The sequence below is a fragment of the Acanthopagrus latus genome, chromosome 18, assembly GCF_904848185.1.
Source record: "Acanthopagrus latus isolate v.2019 chromosome 18, fAcaLat1.1, whole genome shotgun sequence".
NCBI classification, from domain to species: domain Eukaryota; kingdom Metazoa; phylum Chordata; class Actinopteri; order Spariformes; family Sparidae; genus Acanthopagrus; species Acanthopagrus latus.
The window spans coordinates 15,220,616-15,238,279 of record NC_051056.1 but is presented as its reverse complement, the minus strand read 5'-3'; the positions used below and the strand labels follow the sequence as shown (position 1 = coordinate 15,238,279).

The 17,664-nt window shown below is 42.1% G+C and overlaps 2 protein-coding genes across 13 annotated transcripts in view; both read left to right on the top strand.

Moving 5' to 3' along the window:
* The window catches only part of ablim3 (actin binding LIM protein family, member 3), a 49,109-nt gene extending 43,848 nt beyond the window's left edge, over window positions 1–5,261 (top strand). For 3 of the 8 annotated variants that reach the window (XM_037077865.1, XM_037077861.1, XM_037077860.1), the window contains 9 exons: window positions 151–267; window positions 481–551; window positions 882–1,050; window positions 2,291–2,320; window positions 2,668–2,723; window positions 2,936–3,002; window positions 3,111–3,121; window positions 3,253–3,333; window positions 3,952–5,261. In XM_037077865.1, coding sequence (XP_036933760.1) covers window positions 151–267; window positions 481–551; window positions 882–1,050; window positions 2,291–2,320; window positions 2,668–2,723; window positions 2,936–3,002; window positions 3,111–3,121; window positions 3,253–3,333; window positions 3,952–4,065 — 716 coding nt within the window. In that variant the 3' untranslated portion in view covers window positions 4,066–5,261. Of the gene's footprint in view, window positions 1–132; window positions 268–480; window positions 552–881; window positions 1,051–2,290; window positions 2,321–2,667; window positions 2,724–2,935; window positions 3,003–3,110; window positions 3,122–3,252; window positions 3,334–3,951 lie in introns of all 8 variants that reach the window. The other 5 variants (XM_037077866.1, XM_037077862.1, XM_037077864.1 and 2 more) reach the window with 3 other exon arrangements.
* A 341-nt stretch (window positions 5,262–5,602) lies between these two features.
* afap1l1a (actin filament associated protein 1-like 1a) overlaps window positions 5,603–17,664 on the top strand; it is a 28,766-nt gene continuing 16,704 nt past the window's right edge. The window contains exons 1-2 of one of the 5 annotated variants that reach the window (XM_037078077.1): window positions 5,603–5,678; window positions 6,967–7,197. In XM_037078077.1, the coding sequence (XP_036933972.1) occupies window positions 7,176–7,197 (22 nt within the window). In that variant the 5' untranslated portion in view covers window positions 5,603–5,678; window positions 6,967–7,175. Of the gene's footprint in view, window positions 5,679–6,015; window positions 6,164–6,466; window positions 6,484–6,524; window positions 6,714–6,951; window positions 7,198–17,664 lie in introns of those variants that run through there. The other 4 variants (XM_037078074.1, XM_037078076.1, XM_037078078.1 and 1 more) reach the window with 4 other exon arrangements.

The following is a 17,664-nucleotide window of genomic DNA, read 5'->3' as shown; positions in this document are numbered from 1 at the left end:
TTGGTCAAAAAAGTAAAAAAAAAACCAAAGTTATCTCGCATTTCCCTAGAACTATGTCTTTAACAGTAGTACCAGTGACTGTGGTGTCGTCTCTTTGCCTTTACTCTCCTAACTTGGTCCATTTCTTCACAGACAATCACGTGGACGCAGCCACCAAAAGCAGGACCAGTGAGGACATCCTCAGATCCTCCAGACTGTCCACCTTCTCACCTGAGCCATACGCCCAGTCAGAGTCTGACTACTATCCGTACACCAGTTCCCCCAAGGGTAGGAAACAGCGTCACTTCACTGAGTTTAGAGTGGCACAGTGAGCTGCATTTTTTCCACTTTCCACTGATCCAAACGCAGATACAGAAGTACAGCTCCCTTTTTGTAACCCTGTGTTGTCATATTTATTCACTCAGCCAGTCTCTTACTGTGCTCCACTCTGAGCTCTATATTTATACAAGGCGATCTCTTTTATCTGTTTTTCTCTCTCAGCCTATCGGATGCCGAGAAGACGCTTCTCGACAGGAGGAGATGAAGAGAGTTGGAGTCACAGTCTTCAAAGAGTAAGCGCTTCATTATTTTTCTTTTTTCGCTCTTTCTTCCACATCTGGTCAAAGAAAGAGCCCCCTCCTCAGAAACAGACATGAATAATTCTCTTCTTATGGTATGGCGCCTGAACTGTCCTCTCCTCTGCATTATTTGCTGCTCTCTCCACCTTGCATTTGCTGTACATTAAATTAGCATCTTTCCCTCACGCCTGTTTTTCTCTCTCTCTCTCTCTCTCTCTCTCTCTCTCTCTCTCTCTCTCTCTCTCTCTCTCTCTCTCTCTCTCTCTCTCTCTCTCTCTCTCTCTCTCTCCTCCTTCTTCTGCCTCTCTCCTCGCTCCCCCTCAGATTGGGAGTGGCATCGGGAGGATGATCCTAAAGGAGGAGATGAAAGCCAGATCTGGTTCCTATGACAACGACCCCTGGGGCAGTGCGAGGAATTCACGTAGTGGGAGCAAGGAAACACTCAACACTACAGGCTATGGCACCACGGCGTACAACAACACTGTCAACGGATGTAAGGATCCACCCTGCACCCCGCCCGCGCCCCCCCCCCGCCCCCCCACGCAGCTCCCTCTTTGTCTCTTGTTCTTTTCTGCAAGATCACAAACGCCCCTGACTGTATTCCCGCGTGTCTTTGTCCCTCCCAGTGTGATCATATATGATGCCACGAGGGCTTTTTATGAGCCTCGGTATCTGCCATTGTTGGTTGAGGGCGGTGAGGTGGAGGATGCGGGTCAGAGAGGGTCACGGCTGCTGCAGGGTGGGCGGTTTATTCAGACGGAAAGATGTCGATAGCTGAACAGCTGCTGTGGAACCTGCGGTAGAGGCCGGTAGCAGGCAGCAGCAGATGTGGCCTGTCACTGGTGTGTGTGTGTGTGTGTGCGTGTGTGTGTGTGTGTGCGTGTGTGTGTGGGTATTTGAAAACACTGATTATGAGCAGTTTCAAACCACTGGAAGTGTTGGCAACCACGTGTGCCAGATGTGATAAAGCCAGACCTGGAGTTTGCAGAATATCTCCGCTGGTCACACAGTGCATTATTTTTAGGACCTGGCATTCAGACACCAGAAGGTTTCCTCTTCTTTTTCACTTCCTCCCTCCATCTCTTTCACCATCTCTCTCTTCAATTAGCCTGCTCATTCTCCTCCTCCTTCCTCCTGAAAACCCCTCTCCACATTCTACTCTGTTGACTCTCCATCTCTCTGTCTCTCCATTCATCTATCTGTGTGTCTATCTCACTGCTCGCTCTCACAGCTGGTGTCCCATATCCTGGTTTATTTATGAGCAGTAAGATCTCTCATTAAAGCTGTTTTCTCTGATGGGAGGGGACGCGACCGAACGGGAATCTGTTGGCCGCGGTAAAAAAGACAACAAAGGCTCGCAAACCAACCAAGCTGTGTTGTGCGATTAGATGGCAGAGCATGCAGCTTGCAGTGTCTTTGTATGTTGTTATTTTAATATATATTTTGGTTCCCCCTGAACCCGTCCTGCCTGGCCTCTTTATGCCTTCTCGCCCCTTTGATGTTTTGTGTTCCTCCCGGGGCTCGCCGGGTTCCCAACTCTGCACCTTTTCTGTCTCTTTGTTACACCTCTAACTAGACAGATGGCTGTCAAATCTCTACTGTAATTATCCCAGAATGTTTTTTTTTTTGTTGTTTTTTTTGGAGGAATTCAATCAATTTAGAGAAGGGCAGATGAAAAATGCTGCAGCATCAAGGTAGATGTCATTTAACAGTGTGATCCCTTCATTTCACAGCTCCCAGATCTCAATACAGTGCTGACAGTGGTGAGTTCATCATTCACAATTCATAAATATTCAGGAATGTTTTTGCTTAATGCTGATTAGCTCGTTTTGAGTTTGCTGTTTTAATATACAGTTTTTTGCATGGAGTTTGGCATTGGGACATAAAAGATGTGTTTGTGCTTTATTCAAGGACTTTGCATTGACAAAGCTCTTGTATTATGAGTTCACAAGATTAACTTCAGGATTTTTTTTGGTTGGCTGTGAGCGCCATCTTCTGGCACTGACCTGCCATGGACTTGTGCTGAACTACATTAAAAAAAACCCTGTAAATTTAAGCAGCTTTTGAGTAGAGGAAGATAATATTTTAATACTGTTCTCCTGTATTTTAGATTTTGTTTGTAAGTCCTCTTCGCTACCAGGATACGGACGTAATGGGATCCAGAGGGTGAGACAACAGTGAACACAGCACGATTAGCTGCATTTATTATGTAGGCTTGGGGCTCAGATTTGATGGGTCTCACATCTTTAAAATGGCATGAGATTAACCTCAAGGCACTTCAAATAAGTGTGGTTAGGGCAGTCGCTGCACTAAATGTTATTAGATATGTTTACATATCTAATAAAGATGTGTAAGTTCTGTTTTCTCTACACCTGCAGCCTCAGAGTGCAGATTGCTACCAGTACCAGTATGACAGTGGCAGCGAGGTCAACTGGGGAGGCAGAGGTAATTTAATGTACATTTAAAACAGCTACTCCTTATAAGACTGAAGCAATTAATTCAAAGCTTTTTTGTAATGTACTGACTTAATTCTCTTTCTCTCTGCCCTCCCAGCAGAGTACACGGTAAGGTTTTTAAAATAATCACTTGAATAATTCATTTCATGTAAGTCAGTCTATATGTTGAACTATCCCAGTGTTGTTGTAATTAAGTGTCGGAGGGCTGATAAAGCATGGCTGCCTCTCACTCTCTACAGACTTACCCCTATGAAGCGCTCATTGTAACCACCAGAGGTCGTAACAGGCTCCCCAAAGATGTAGACAGAGCGAGGCTGGAGGTGAGTTCTGAATGGGCTTCAGGCTGAAACCGTGCTGGGAAGAAGAGGGCTCGGTTTCACTTAAGAACTACAGCAGTAGCCGAGGTTTTTGAAATGTGAAGGCTGTACCCACAGAAGAACCCACCAAATTCTGTAAAATAATCTGCAGCATTTAAAAAAGAAGGGTGATCATTCAAGTGTTCAGTTATGTCTTCTGTAAATTATATCTCCTTACACCATGGTTTGGTGTCAGGTATATAATTCTGCTATGAATTTATATAATACATTCTTTTATGTCTTTTTTTGCCTTAAGACTTTACAATAAGCCTTAGGAAACCCAGCATGTGTGTACTTGTTGGATTCAAATTTGTCTTTTTGGCATTATTACCTTAATACCCAGAGCTGCAACAGCTACTGAAGAGAGTAAGGGAGCCATCCTGCATTGTATTGATGTGTTATAAACCTCTCTGACACACTGTTGGTTTGTTCTCTGGTTTCTTAATGAAAAACAATAAAATCTGAGTTTAAAAAAAAGAATAGGATGTTAGTGGAATATGAGACTTAATTTGAGTGCTGTCAAAAACAATGGCAGGTATAATGTGACAGCTGTGTCTCTGCTCTGTATCCTTGTGTTCTCAGCGTCACCTGTCCCCAGAGGAGTTTGCCCAAGTGTTTGGCATGACCGTGGAGGATTTCGACCGGCTGGCTCTGTGGAAGAGAAATGAGCTCAAGAAACAGGCCCGACTGTTTTAATAACACATGGACGTCTGTTGAGTACTGCCATAAGTGGAGCCAGAGACTTGACTGACTGTAGGAGTGGGGTGTGGGGGTGGTGGGGGAGCTGGGAAGATTTCTACTCTGTTTCACTGCCATGGCTGAGAACCTGTTCTAGATCTCCTCAAATGACGAACCAAATTCTGGTCACACCGGTATGGACTTCAGAGATGACGAGGGAAGGCCACAGAGACGTTATGCACAGACGGACTGTCTCGTGGTCGCCGGTGCAACGGTGGCTGTGTGCTGGAGTGGTGTGTAAGCAATAGAGACTGTAGTACAGTAGTGTTGTGCTTTTCTTAAGCCTGAAAGATGGAGGAAGGCATGACTGTGCCCCTATAAGGCCACATGCGGGGATGTTGTGACCAGAGCCGCAGTACTAAAACATAAAGAGGAGAATTTTGGCTTTGCCTTATTTGTTATGCTCTCTTAGTTATGAGTGTGCAGCACCAGCAATCTGAATGAGTAGAATGTAGATACAGTATATCATTTATGACACTTTATCAGGTTGAATGGTTAGAAAGAGGAATGAGTGAGTGAGCATACAGCATCACTTTGCTTTGGTTTATAATGATGCATTTTGTTTCCCTGTTTTCCTGTTTTTGCTCTTTCACACAAAAAAACTGTCCTCTGGTTTACACCAATTGATACAGAAATGAGAAATAATAAGAGGTGGATACAACGTTTTCAATTGTGTGTGACCTGCATTGATTTGTGTGCAAATGAAAAACCAAAGTGAGAATGCAAATATACAGATTAGCAGATCACTTCCATGTAATGTTCCTGTTTGAATAACTAATGGTCACCAGTAGATCAACAGTTCACTGTGCAGCTGTATGGTAACCTAAAAGAACGTGCAATTCAGTAGATTAAATAGATAAAGGCAACACAGATTCAGGCCTCCTGCTCCATGTTTTCCAGCTCATTGCAATAGAATGATGACTAAATGTTTTTAGGATGAGACCTGTAGTCATCCATACATTTACATTCACTATTATTTATATTCTTTTAGAATGATAATCCAATAATTTTGTAGCTCCAGAGATTATATTCACTCACAATGCTCTGCAAGGTTATTTAACACACTGACAAAGATCCAGGGTTGTTGAAGATTTTTCTTCCTTTGAATACTGTTATTTTTGATTTTGTCACTAAAAATTAAACTTTAAGCAAAATCTGTCTCCTCTTTTTTTATTTGTGGTTTGGAACAGTTAATTTCGGGAATAACGAGACTGTTCCTCTCTTGCTGAGAGCAAAAATGCTAGCTAGTTAGCTATCTAAAGTTATATGATTATGTCTCTGTGATATATATTAGGCTATTAAACTATGGGAGTTACTTTAAATGAGCTATATGTAAATATTGTTTAACACATTTCAAAAAACATAACCAAAATTATCAACAGAATTTGAAGAAATAACATGTAGAAGATGTCTATAAACTGTTGCAGGGATATCTACTAAAGTTAGCATGCTAACCAACTAGCTTTGTCCATTGTGTCTTGTAATACCATTCTGTACCTCAAGAGGTGATAATGAGTCATTCTAGCAGTCTGCCAGAAGTCCAACATGAAAAGACATATTCTAACCACCAGGTATTCTAACATTGGCTATTAAGTGTCAGCTTAAAAAGAAGGTAACTGTAGGTAACATTACAGACAGTGTTGATATCTTTGCTAAGTTAGCGGTTTGTTGAAAGAAAGATCTATGGAAGGGACTGTGCATTTCGGGGTGGACACAGCAACTTTCTGGTGAAAATGCTGCCCCCAGTTTGTTTGGAGCAGACATTTTACAATTGTTACATAAAGACCCTCTACATCTGGAGTTAACAACCTGTTTTCACAGAGATTGTCAAGTACACTACAGATATAGCATGACATAGATCAACAAAATATGATCTATGTCATGCTATATCTGTAGCATGACATAGCATGACATAGATCAACAAAATATGATTTTTCTTTTTTCAAAAACCCACACCCGAGAAGAAACCACATGTGCCAGCAAAAAAGTAACAATGGAAATTAACACAAAAACAAGGGTTTACATCAGCACTGCTTTCTAAGACAGCTCTTTGCAGGTAAAACATTCCTTCTTGACTGGAAAAGTTGGCTCAGTTGTTCATATATTTGCTAATTGTGTGGTTTTGTTTAAAGAGCTATAAAACGGACAGCACATTTCCTTGTTTTGTACAACAGGTGTGAACACCCAAAGTTTCTGGCAATTAGCTCCCTGTCTGTTTGTGGGACACATTCGATTGGCAGCCAGCTCTTACATATAGCCTTTCAAAGGCGAAGCTAAAAGACTGTTAGCGCAAACAGCTACCCTGGTTCTGACAAATGGTGATAAAATCTATTTTACAAGTACCGCTCAAGCTCATGAATTGGCACATCATACCACGTTAGTATCTCAGTATGTATGCCTAAAACAGTAGCTCAACAAAACACCGCCATTTGTAAGCCTGAAGCAGTGGCTGGGCAATCAGGGAATAATAAGCTCCTGGCCTGTCCAGGTTCATCAACTACTAGCATAACCGAGCATAACCCCTTAAACAGCGAATTGTCGGTTTACACCATGTTTTATATATTAATAAACAAACCACATTTAAAGTATTAATACCTGAGCGTCAGGTAAGCTGCTAGCGGGACATAGTTATCTTCAGACAGAGCCAGGCTAGCTGTTGTCATTGCTAATGGGATTAGCTACGTTAAGCTAATTGGCTCCAGTTAGCTAGCTCACTCGGCGAAATTGCATGTCACTGACTTGAAAGAGGAATATGGCATCCCATCTAACTGGACAAAAAACAACAACAACTAACAAACAAGTTTATTCTCGACATGACAAACTATTCATTTAACTTTACTTTAGATAACACACATCTAGCCAGCGGCTTCCTCCGGCAGCTCATGGCAGCAGCTGACGCTAGGACCCAGCAGAAGAGCCCTGCCTCTGGTTCCCGGCCAGCAGAAGTGATCTGTGCTGTAGCGGTTGTATCTGTCAGCAGCGGCTCCACACGCCTTCTCACGCTCACCAACTCACTCATGGGCCTGTGTTAAACTCCAGCAGCTCTCACAGCATCATTCACCGGCGGGATGGACACCAAAGGCACCAAATGTAAGTGTTTACTTTTTATTCCAAATCTCTGCTGCAGAACAGACTGACGTGTGCGGTGAGTGCAGAGATTTCTTCGCCTCTGTGCGCAGTTTCCTAAGTTGGATTTTAGAAATGCACGTTTGTTTCCGATGATAACTTGTTGTTTATCACGGCTGTCAAAACAGTGGGACCCTCCTGCACACCCACTGTGTCCCCCCACACTTCTGAGTGCAGCACCCCCACTGAGGCACCTTACTGTTTCTAATGGGAACATGGGGAATCACTTCCAAAGTTGCCAAACTTTTACCTAAAATTTGCACTTTAGTTGCTCTAATATTCCCATTCCTCTCTGTGTGTCTGAGAGCGCCCACTAACCCCTCCTTTGTTCATCCCCCTCCTGTCTTACATTTAAGATGACACAATGGTAGTGCACTGAACATACAAATAATGGTGCTGTGGTTTCCCCCCTCCAGCTGCTTTTACAGGCAGAAAACCAAGTGCTCATCTGAAGTCTGATTGTTGTCACAGAAAGTGAATCCTGTTCATCCTGAGTCAAGTCAAATATCTGGTTGTTGAGATGAGATATTTCAGAGATTAGGTGGTCACTGTTTGATATTGGACACCACCAGCGGAGGATTCTTCTGCTGCAGTGGGTCTGTGTCGAAATAGTTAGAAATACAAAATGTGTTTCCTCCCTGTGTGTTTGCTCTGGGAGGGGTACGGTTGGCCCCCTGCGCAGTACAACATTTTTCCACATTGTAATAGAAAACAAATGCACTTGACCCCTGTGTGGGCTTTGGCGTGAGGTTAGAAGTAACAGCAATACCAGGATAAGGTGCGACCCAACTCAGCATTTCAACCATGATATGATTTCAGTTTATGGTAGATTTAAGGTTTGTCTGATTTGAGCTGATGTTGTCATGTCATGTTGAGACTTGAGTGTGTTCCATAAACACATTGCCCGCCGCCAGGCAGGTGAACATCTGATACTGATTACAGCGACCAACTCAGTGGACATTTTAACTCAGCTTAGTAAAGGTGAAGGGAAGTGGAACAAACGTATTTACAGCACATTTTAACAGCCTGTTACAAGGCAAAAAAATACCTTTTTTAGTCACATCCGTCACTTCTGCCTTTTACTTCTTTTCCGTCCTTCCTCACCTTGTCAGTGTGTGGATTATGTGGGTGTTAGTCTGTTTGGTGTGTAAGCACGGTATCTAAAGGAGGAGGTCTTTGGGGTCTTTTCCAGGTTGGAAATCATTGCCTGTCACTGCCATCTCTTTCAGTACACGCATCAACACACACAAACACACAAGAATTTGCTTGACTGACTTTCTATCAGAGGTCTGTGTTTGTGTAAACACCACAGGAGAAAACACACGGTGACGGCTGGTGATCCCTGGGGAGCAGCCTACTGTTTATTTGATGAATGAGTCACCTGATAGGCTGCTGTTAAATGACTTTTCCTTGATTTGTCTTATAAAAGGTCAGAAAATGAGAACAGATGCACTTCGCAAGCCAAATTCCAAAGTGGCACAAGACCAATCATTTTGCTAAACAACACTTTAAACGTACAATATGTAAGAATTGGCCATTCTGTCACATTGATACTCAAAACAAACAGGGAGTAGCATATCACCAGTGTAACTACTTGCTGCAACCTAGTTGCCATTAGTTAAGTTAGCCACACAGCTAGCAATTTGAACTGGGAGCTCACTGCTAGCCCAGGAGCTTTAGAGCAGAATGGCCAAGGCTAGCTGGTTAGCATTGTTAGCTGGTTAGATATTTTTGCACAGTTCGTAATGTCATATCTGTTATTTCTGGACAGTTGTTTTTGTTTGTTTTTCAATGTTTTCAACTATAATTTTTACACATTGCACTTTATGAACCCAAGGGGATTCGGTTTGTGATGATCGGAGATGGAGGAAATTGAAAATTCTCCTACTTGGAATCTACATGTTTAACTTGGTATATCACAGCAGTTTAACTAGATTTTTTTAAAAATTTTTATTAAAACAAAAACAATATTGGTAGTGCTTGGAGCTGCATTTACTGAGACAGTAGAAGCAAGCGGTTAACATATGAAACACAGCAGACACTGGGCACATTATCACCTTCAATGCTCATATGGCAAACTTACTGACAAATATACCATCTTCCAACACCTGACATAAAGGTGGTAACACATTCTGCTAGTGTCTTTTTACCCCCGTTTTGCTCCCCACCAACTCCTGGGAAAAATTTTGCCTTTAGCTGATAAATGCTCCGCTCTGTTTGCCTGTCACTAAGGTTGCCTGTCAGCCATTCGTTGCTGGGCAGGTAGCAGGTTGTTGAAAACAGTTGTCTTGCTGCTGCTGGAGATCAGGGCATTGACAGTGAACCATAGCCATGAGGTTGCGGGCCATTCAATCAAACACTGAGTGAGAAGTCGAATGATGATGAGAAGTGCAGCTTTAAAACTGTTAATGAATTAATTCTATTGATCAACTTTGCACCTTGAAGGTTGTTTTATGTTTCTTTTTTGCAGGCAGAGTTTGCTGTGTGGGGTTCCTTGAGTTCATATATTTGGCTTGATAAGGTTGATAAAAAGCAGGTATAGGCTTGAACGGTGGGAGCTTCTTAATATGCACTATCCACGCCAGCTGGAGCAGTAGTTTAATGAGGTTTTGATTCCAACGAGCGCTGTGAGAAGCAGAAGCATCAGGTGGGTGTGAGAAGGGGTGAGGCTGTCTCCACAGAGATGCATTGCAGGGGAGGGATTGTCAGTGATTTAGCCCAGCAGATATGATGAATCGTGGCTATTGTCAGGATCTTTTTGAGCATTTGGAAAAACTTGATATTGATCTGCTAAGGCTTCTAGTACAATGATGAATAACTGCTTGAATTCTGCTGCATGTGCATGAAATCCCTTTCTTCATCCATGTCTTGCCTCTAATAAGATGGCTGGAGTGCTCTGCATAACCGCATTCCACCGAGAAATTTGGTGGAAAATTGAAAAGAGAACCTCTGTGTTTGTTGGCATGACTTTGCCTTTCCTCGTGAATGCATGTGCCTGATTTTTGTCCCCCTTAAATGTGTTATTCGCATACAAAAGAAACAGATGATGTTTAAGGAGCACAACCCATCAGACTTGTGGAGAGTAAACAAGCATTTGAATTGTTAAAATTTGAATTAAAACAGGGTTCAGTTGGTCTGGGTTAGCAGGGCGAAAGAGCATCATTAAAATGCAGTCTGCTGTCGTCATAAAGCTGTTGGTCAGTGACTTCAGTGTGTTCGTGTATATGCCATATTCGTCATTATGTATGCTGTTATCTGCATTTTCAAGTAACAAAAGCAGAGTTTGTGAATACCACTTCATTCTAAACTTTTAAGAGCAATATAAAGTTTAGAATGAATACAACTTCATTCTAAACTTTAGTTTGCTCTTAAAAGCCTATCCCAGTATTTTGCAACCTGGTTCTTACTGTCCTAGTTTTAGCTAATGTAACTGAAATGCAACACTGTGTTTGTCCAGATTTTGAATGCCAGTGGTCAATTGGAAGCAGCTTTTCAATAGAGTCTGACTGAGCCAAGGAAACAGGAGCTTTTACAACAATAACACACTCATCCTTTTGTTCAGTTTGATGTCAACACTACTTTTATGGTTACAGATTGTTTTGGGCAATTCGGTGTTCACCTCCATATAAACAACCAAAAACATATTTCGATTGGACTGTTTGATAGCACTGTCTGCTCTCTCTGCACTGCTTGGTAAAAGCAATATTATTCCAACCGTTCGGAGCACAGCTATAATAATACGACATGTAAAGAGAGGGAATCCCCCGTCCATATATTTTTTTTTTATTCATACATGAAGAGATCATAAGTTCCTTTGTTTTGTTTTGACTTTGCGTTTTTAAGACAAAAAAACGAGTGTGCAGACATGGAGACGCTCATACATCAAGTACATTTCATGACATATAGTATGAGATATACATATGCCCCATCATGCATGGGCTGTAAATCATGGATGATTGCGGAGCAGCCCTAGAAGAATTGGAATTCCCCTCTTTAACCCTTGAGCGATGAGGAGATCACGACAATTCATATGGCTGTGTTATGTGCACAGTATTTGTGTGTATGCACACGTGTGGGTGTGCACAAGGGCATTGTGTGCAGTATAGGCACCGGTCATTCTCTGCACAGCTGTTTGATTCGGGTTTCCATGGAGATATGCAGCACAACATTATAGCAGGGAGCTACAGAGTATATATGACACCTATATGAGAAATATGGTGTTTTCTTCTGTTGTAGAGGTTGAAAAGTGACTCTGCCTGGGGTGTGCATGCATATAGGTACTGTAAAAGCATCATGCTCACAGGGGTTCACTGGAAAGGCTTGGCAGAATATGAACAAGTCTTAGACTTAGAGTAAGACTTGCCCAACCTGTTACCAGTTATACTAAAGTTTGTAACTTGACAGCAGCCGTAATTTATCAGTGAGATATAACTTATGCAAATACAAGCATAAATTGTCATCTTGGCCTTAGGGAAGATAGAAGTTCAAACAGTAGAGTGACACGATGAGGTTCTGGTATGCACGCAGAGGAGTTTAAACAGAATTTTGTGGAAGTCTATCTAATGTTTGCAATCATCTTATCCCATCAGTTTGGGTATGTGTAAACAAGAGGTTATTTTGAAAAGGAAAAGGCTGTTTTTTAAATGTGCATGTCACAGTTTACCTGCTGCAGTGAAACACTTTATTTTTGCTTTGATCAAAAGCATCCCTCAACATAACAATGCCCTGAAATGTTTTCCAGGTTTAACATTTGGCAACAGATGGTGCTGAATAGTCTTTTTAGTATTGTGAAACTGCAGACCAGCAACCTTTTTTTTTTTACTCATCAAGCTGACACATTATTGTATTATCTTATTGGCTGTGAAAACTGTTGATGATTGATTCGGGATATTTTGAAATTGCATCAAACTGGGATTTAACTATGAAAACAACAAACATTTATGCTTGTCCCCATTTTGATGTTGTTAAATGTACCCTGAAGCTAAGTACTAAAGGGGAATTCTGTTCTGCCAAAGGGATTTGAAATTATTCACACTCACCAAAAGTTTTGTAATCGGTCCATTAGATTGCCTCAGTTGGCGGCATTAAACAGCTGCAGTGGCTTCAACATAATCTGTTGAGGCAACTCTGACCGTCAAAGTTACTTCCATTAATAGTGCTTGTTTTTGCTACTGACAGGCTGAGGTTGTCTGATGAACATTACAGAAAACGATTCCCACTGAGACAGACCTTTTTGTTTGATAATAAAATCTCTTTTATTAACAGAAGCACAAGTCTTGTTAAATGAGAAGTGTAAGGATGAATCATTTAACACCAAAACACATGTAGGGCTCCTTTAACAATGGCCATTTGATAGTGATTTAGCAAGGATTGGTTAGTCCTCAGTTATACAGCTTGTGCAAACGTTGTGTTTAATGAAGACTAATTATATCTTTACACAATAAACTAAAGCTGGGTTGCATGTTCAAAATTTAAGAGCTAAAATGAACTACAAAATACAAGGAGAAAGCAAAAGGCAGTGAGAACATCTTCAAGTAAGGACTAGAAGACACAGAGAGTGTGTCCTAGTTTTCTGGTGAACAACTGAAAACTCCCGTCAAAATCCCATTAACACGAAAAATCCCAAATGGAGACAAAGCAGCTCCTCTTCCTCTTTTTGTGTATGTGTGACGGGGATTCTGTGTGTGTGTGTGTGTTCAGTGTATATTACCCTCGTCTGTGCAGCATCAGTAAGGCAGCGCTTCCACTTGCAGAATAGCATCTTTCTCAGCATGTGAATACTTTTCTGTGAGGGAGACATAGCATTGTGGTGATCTCATAGGACTCAGGGCAGATACGGGATCTGAATAATACTGAGCGCACTGTAGGGCCTTTGTCTGGCAGCGGGCTGAGTCAAGCCCTCTGTGCCATCTCAGACCTGAATAAATCAGGGAGCAGAAGATGAAAAATGAGAAAGAGGGGGGAAAAGGTTTGGCAGATAGACACCCGCCACATCATGGTCAGTCCTGTGACCTATGACCTTTAACCTGACTCCTCATTGAGTAATATCAGCTGCCACCTGGCCAGGGCAACTACTCCGCGATCGGACAACTTTTACCCATCTGTCCATTTTCTGAACCTTCTTCTGTCTGCTCAGGGTCACTTGGAAGGTCAGACTGTCCCATAATGCACTGGGGAAACACTGGGGAAATCCCCTTGAGAGTTTGCCAGTCTACCAAAGAGCTGAAGAAGAATATTTGATGATCAGCTGTAAATTTGTGTTGGTTGGTATTGTTGACGCAATAGATTTGACGTGATCGGAAGGAAGTAAAGGATTAGACAAGAATAATTAGACGTTAACTTTTTTGGGGGGGGGGGCGCGGGGGGCTGTTGGTAGCTTTATTTGACAGGACAGGCGAAGAGCCACAGGAAATGTTAAAAACGGGAGGGTGCCATGTCACACTAATGTTTAAACCCACTGTATTTTGGCCTAGCGTTCTAAAGCCTCCTGTTAAATATTATGTTCAATTCCATCTTTGTTCTTTTGCTGGAGCCAGAAGTGAGCATATTTGGATGAATTTATGGACATCCCTTAGTCGGGATTAGTCAATCACAACATGGTCATAACGTAACCACCCTGTTTTATCATCTATTTAACTCTAAATGGGACCATAATTTACTAAATGAACATCATTCTGTGATGAAAAAGACTCAAAGCTCACAATTAAGACAGTCATTAAGAAAAACTAAGGAAAAAGACTTAGCAAGCAGTAGGGGCATTTTCTCATAGCCCTCCATACAATCAAACCTCTCTGTAAAACCAGTGGAGTCGCCCCCTCCAGATTTCCCATTGTAACATGATTCTTATCATGCAAATTGGGCTGATAACATGGAATCTGATCTGAGGTTGTAAAAGCACGGTGAACAAACGTGGTGGATGTAAGATGGGGGGAAAAAGGAGCAGCATTGCTTTGCTAACCTGACCTCTAACAGTGGCCCTGACTCTCTCATACTGCTGAGATAGCAGCTCCCTGCTTTCACCACTGCTTCACTGAGATTACTCAGTGAAGCCATGGGTAGCCGTGGGTGTATGATATGTATGTGTGTGTGTGTGTGTGTGTCTGAACATCAAAAGCTCCAGTGCTCCTTTGCTGCCCTTCAAAAGCCAGTTAATGCTTAAACAGGTGAGCCGGGGTGCACAAACCCTTAATTCTCTGACTCTATCACCATGGAGACGTCCCAGCCGCTTAAGAGGCCTAATGACTTTGAGTATGTTTCTCTCTCTGTGGCAGGCTCATTAGAGTGGCCTAATTAGAAGGAGAGAGGATGCAGGTTCAAACTAGAAATTTGTTGTAGACATCGACTGCAGGATAAATACACACCCTCATTTAAATGACGTGTAGAAGTTTGTGCAAAGATAAGGGGAACTTAACCTAAGCTATGCACTACTTTGGGGAGATTTTAACTAAGATGTAAGGCTGGAGAGCAATTGTGCTGGGGATTGTGTGCTTCAAATACTGTATTTTCTTCCTAATTTAAGAGTATGAAATGGTGCTTTCAAGTTATGGTATGCGTCAGTCTGGGAGTCAATGTACCAACCAATTATTTATGATGTAAACAACTGGGACAGAATGAAAAATCTAGACTTTCAGAGCATCTGTTTCCCCAGACTATTTCCTCCTTTTGTGTATTTGTGCGTACAAGTGAGTATCATGCAGTGTGGGATCCTTGCTGTATTTTATGATAACCTGAAGCATCTTCCCGTCGACAATAAAAACAGTGGGGAAGACATGTTTTCCCCCTTTTACCCTTAATTTGTATACCTTTACGGCCCCTCCAGACCAAATAAGTTTTTCCATATGCTCCCCTCACCTGCTGCTCCACTTCAACGTGTTTTGCAGTGTCTGACATGTATGTTGTGTGTTATTTATTATGTGTTTGTTTAAAATGTCTACCAACATGATAGATTAACATGTCAAAGCCATGAGAAAGGAATTTTCCCTCCCAAGAGGACTACCTTCAGCAGGTTCGTAATAATGGGCTTATTTAAAAGCTCCATTACATTGTCATTCCTTTGAAACAACAGTTACAGAAGTTGGCACACTCAATTATATCTAGCATAGGATCTAGACAGTGCATTGACAATGGTGTCACCAGGGACAGTAGAGTAAAAGCAGGAATGGGTCAGCTGACAGGAAGAGGAAACAGAAGGCCGGAGGTGATAAGTGATGTCATCAGTAGAAGGAGGAAGTCCATCTCTGCAGGGGGCATATGGGCCATCCCCATACAGTTGGTCAGCCCATTAACTAATGTAGGACAGGAAAAGTGCTTTGTTGGCAGCGTGTGGAATAGGATCAAAATCACTCTCTAAAGGGTCGTCAGTAGTCATCTTATCAGAACCAACATGATCTTTGAATGTTTGCTTTGAGGATTTTCAGCTTAATCTCTGTGTATTTGACCTAGTGTGACTAGCCTTGATTTTAACCTGCCATCTGGGTTTGTTTCAGGATGTCCGGGTTTGTACCAAGCGGCAACCTCCGAGGCTAAAAAATAAAACCAATGCCAAAGTGCCAAGAAGTGTAGTTCCTCAAATGGTGGCTGCAAATGCAAGTCAGTCCCCACAGAACCCGTGTCCAAATGCCCAACTTCTTAGCAGAAATGAACAGGTTAATAGCCTGTTGCATTAATGGTTAAGATTAATTTAAAATAGCTTGTTTGCTCATTTAAGTTACTGTTATGGTTAAGGGCATGGCCATTTTAGTAATAGTGAGCAGTTTGCAAGGCTTTCCCTTAGCTAATTCCAACTAATTCGTCTTGGCCATGTTTGTGGTGTTGATGCCATTCAGAGATTTTCTTCTTGCAAATATTGGAAAAGTATCATGGCTTGATCTGCCGTTACTTGTACAAATGCATCAGAGCCGAGGGACAGACAAGGAGCTTTTGGATTTACAGATAATAGAAAAATCCTGAGTCTCTGGTGAGTGCCAACCTCGTCAGAGGCTAATTTGAACATAGACAAATAGAAACAAAAACTCTAGGGGCCTGTTGTTGCTCACTAGATTACATCAAATGGACAGTAAGTATTCTGGATGTTTCAGCTCAGATAAACCAGCAGTTTAAGTCCAATATTTACAGTCCTCTTATCTCTGTTTTGCTTGCTACCAACTCCTGATGGGCATCCCTGGCTCTGAATGCTCTATTATGTTCACAAGCTAGTTGCTAACTTTGTCTGTTGTTCTGGTTGGTACTAAAGAGGTTGTTTATGTGTACGCCGAAAATGGCTTGCCTGCTGGAAACAATATTAATGAGACCAAGAAGAATGAATCAAGACAATAATGTGGTGGACTGCAAAAACAAAAACAGTGAGCTGAAAGAGCCTAAAATGCTCTGCAGTGTTGAGGGTAACTGCAACGTTGAATGACGATTCTCTGTGGTCTTTGGCCACTACTATGGAGCCTATACACATAAATTTGATCCACTGTTGGTATAAAGTTAATGATTGTATCGAGCTTCAATAAATCTGCTGCATTCCTGATCTTTTAAGTCAGACTGTGTTCACCCACCTTAGCTCCTGCCCTGGATAACTAATACATGGGAACGACAGTAACAAAAAGACAGTTAGGTCATAGTATAGTCATCATACTGATTTGAATCATCTTCCCAATGAACCAATACTGTCTCTGTTTACCAACCGCGGGCTCCAGAGGTTGCAGTTTGAGAGTGCCCGGACATGTTTCTTGCTGGGGAGAGGAGGATGTCAGACTTGGGAAATGCCTGGAATCTGAGGAGTAGAGTGGGAGGGGATTTCATCATGATAGGGCACAGGCTGGTGAGAGAAGACTGTGTTGGCACAGCGCGTAATGCAATTAAAAACCTCGAGCCCATCTGGTTTACCTCATCTTTGTGTCAGCCACATACCCCTCAGTGATATATATGCTGTAGAGCAAATTGGTGTGATCCGTTGTTGGTTGTCTGAACTACAGATGTCAGTTTTTCATCCGAGTCATGACTCAGCCTTTTTTCTTCAACCATGCATGCCCTGTCTTTGATGACTGAGCTGGATGGTGGTATTTAGATAACCCTCACACGGCATGAAGATAACATTCAAACCCTGCTGTCTCTTAACTTCTCCTGTGACTCACTTAACATGAGATAAGATTATGATTTTCCTCCAGCAAAAAAAAAAGCTTTTCTTTTTTTTCCTTTCAAGAGTCGCTGGCTCATATTGTTCAGCTGCAGCACACTATGTTTCTGGACACCTCAAAGTCTTCAACCTGCAGCGTTCTTTCATGTCGGATCAGGTTGGGAAATGGCTGTATATCCAACATGTCCAAAGACAATAAGGAAGGGGAGACTTCCAAGAGAAACCCAGCAGTTTTCATTAGATACTGATCTCTTGCGGAGTCACAGATGGTACAGTCATTTGAGTTTCTCACAGCCGCTCTGTCTAGC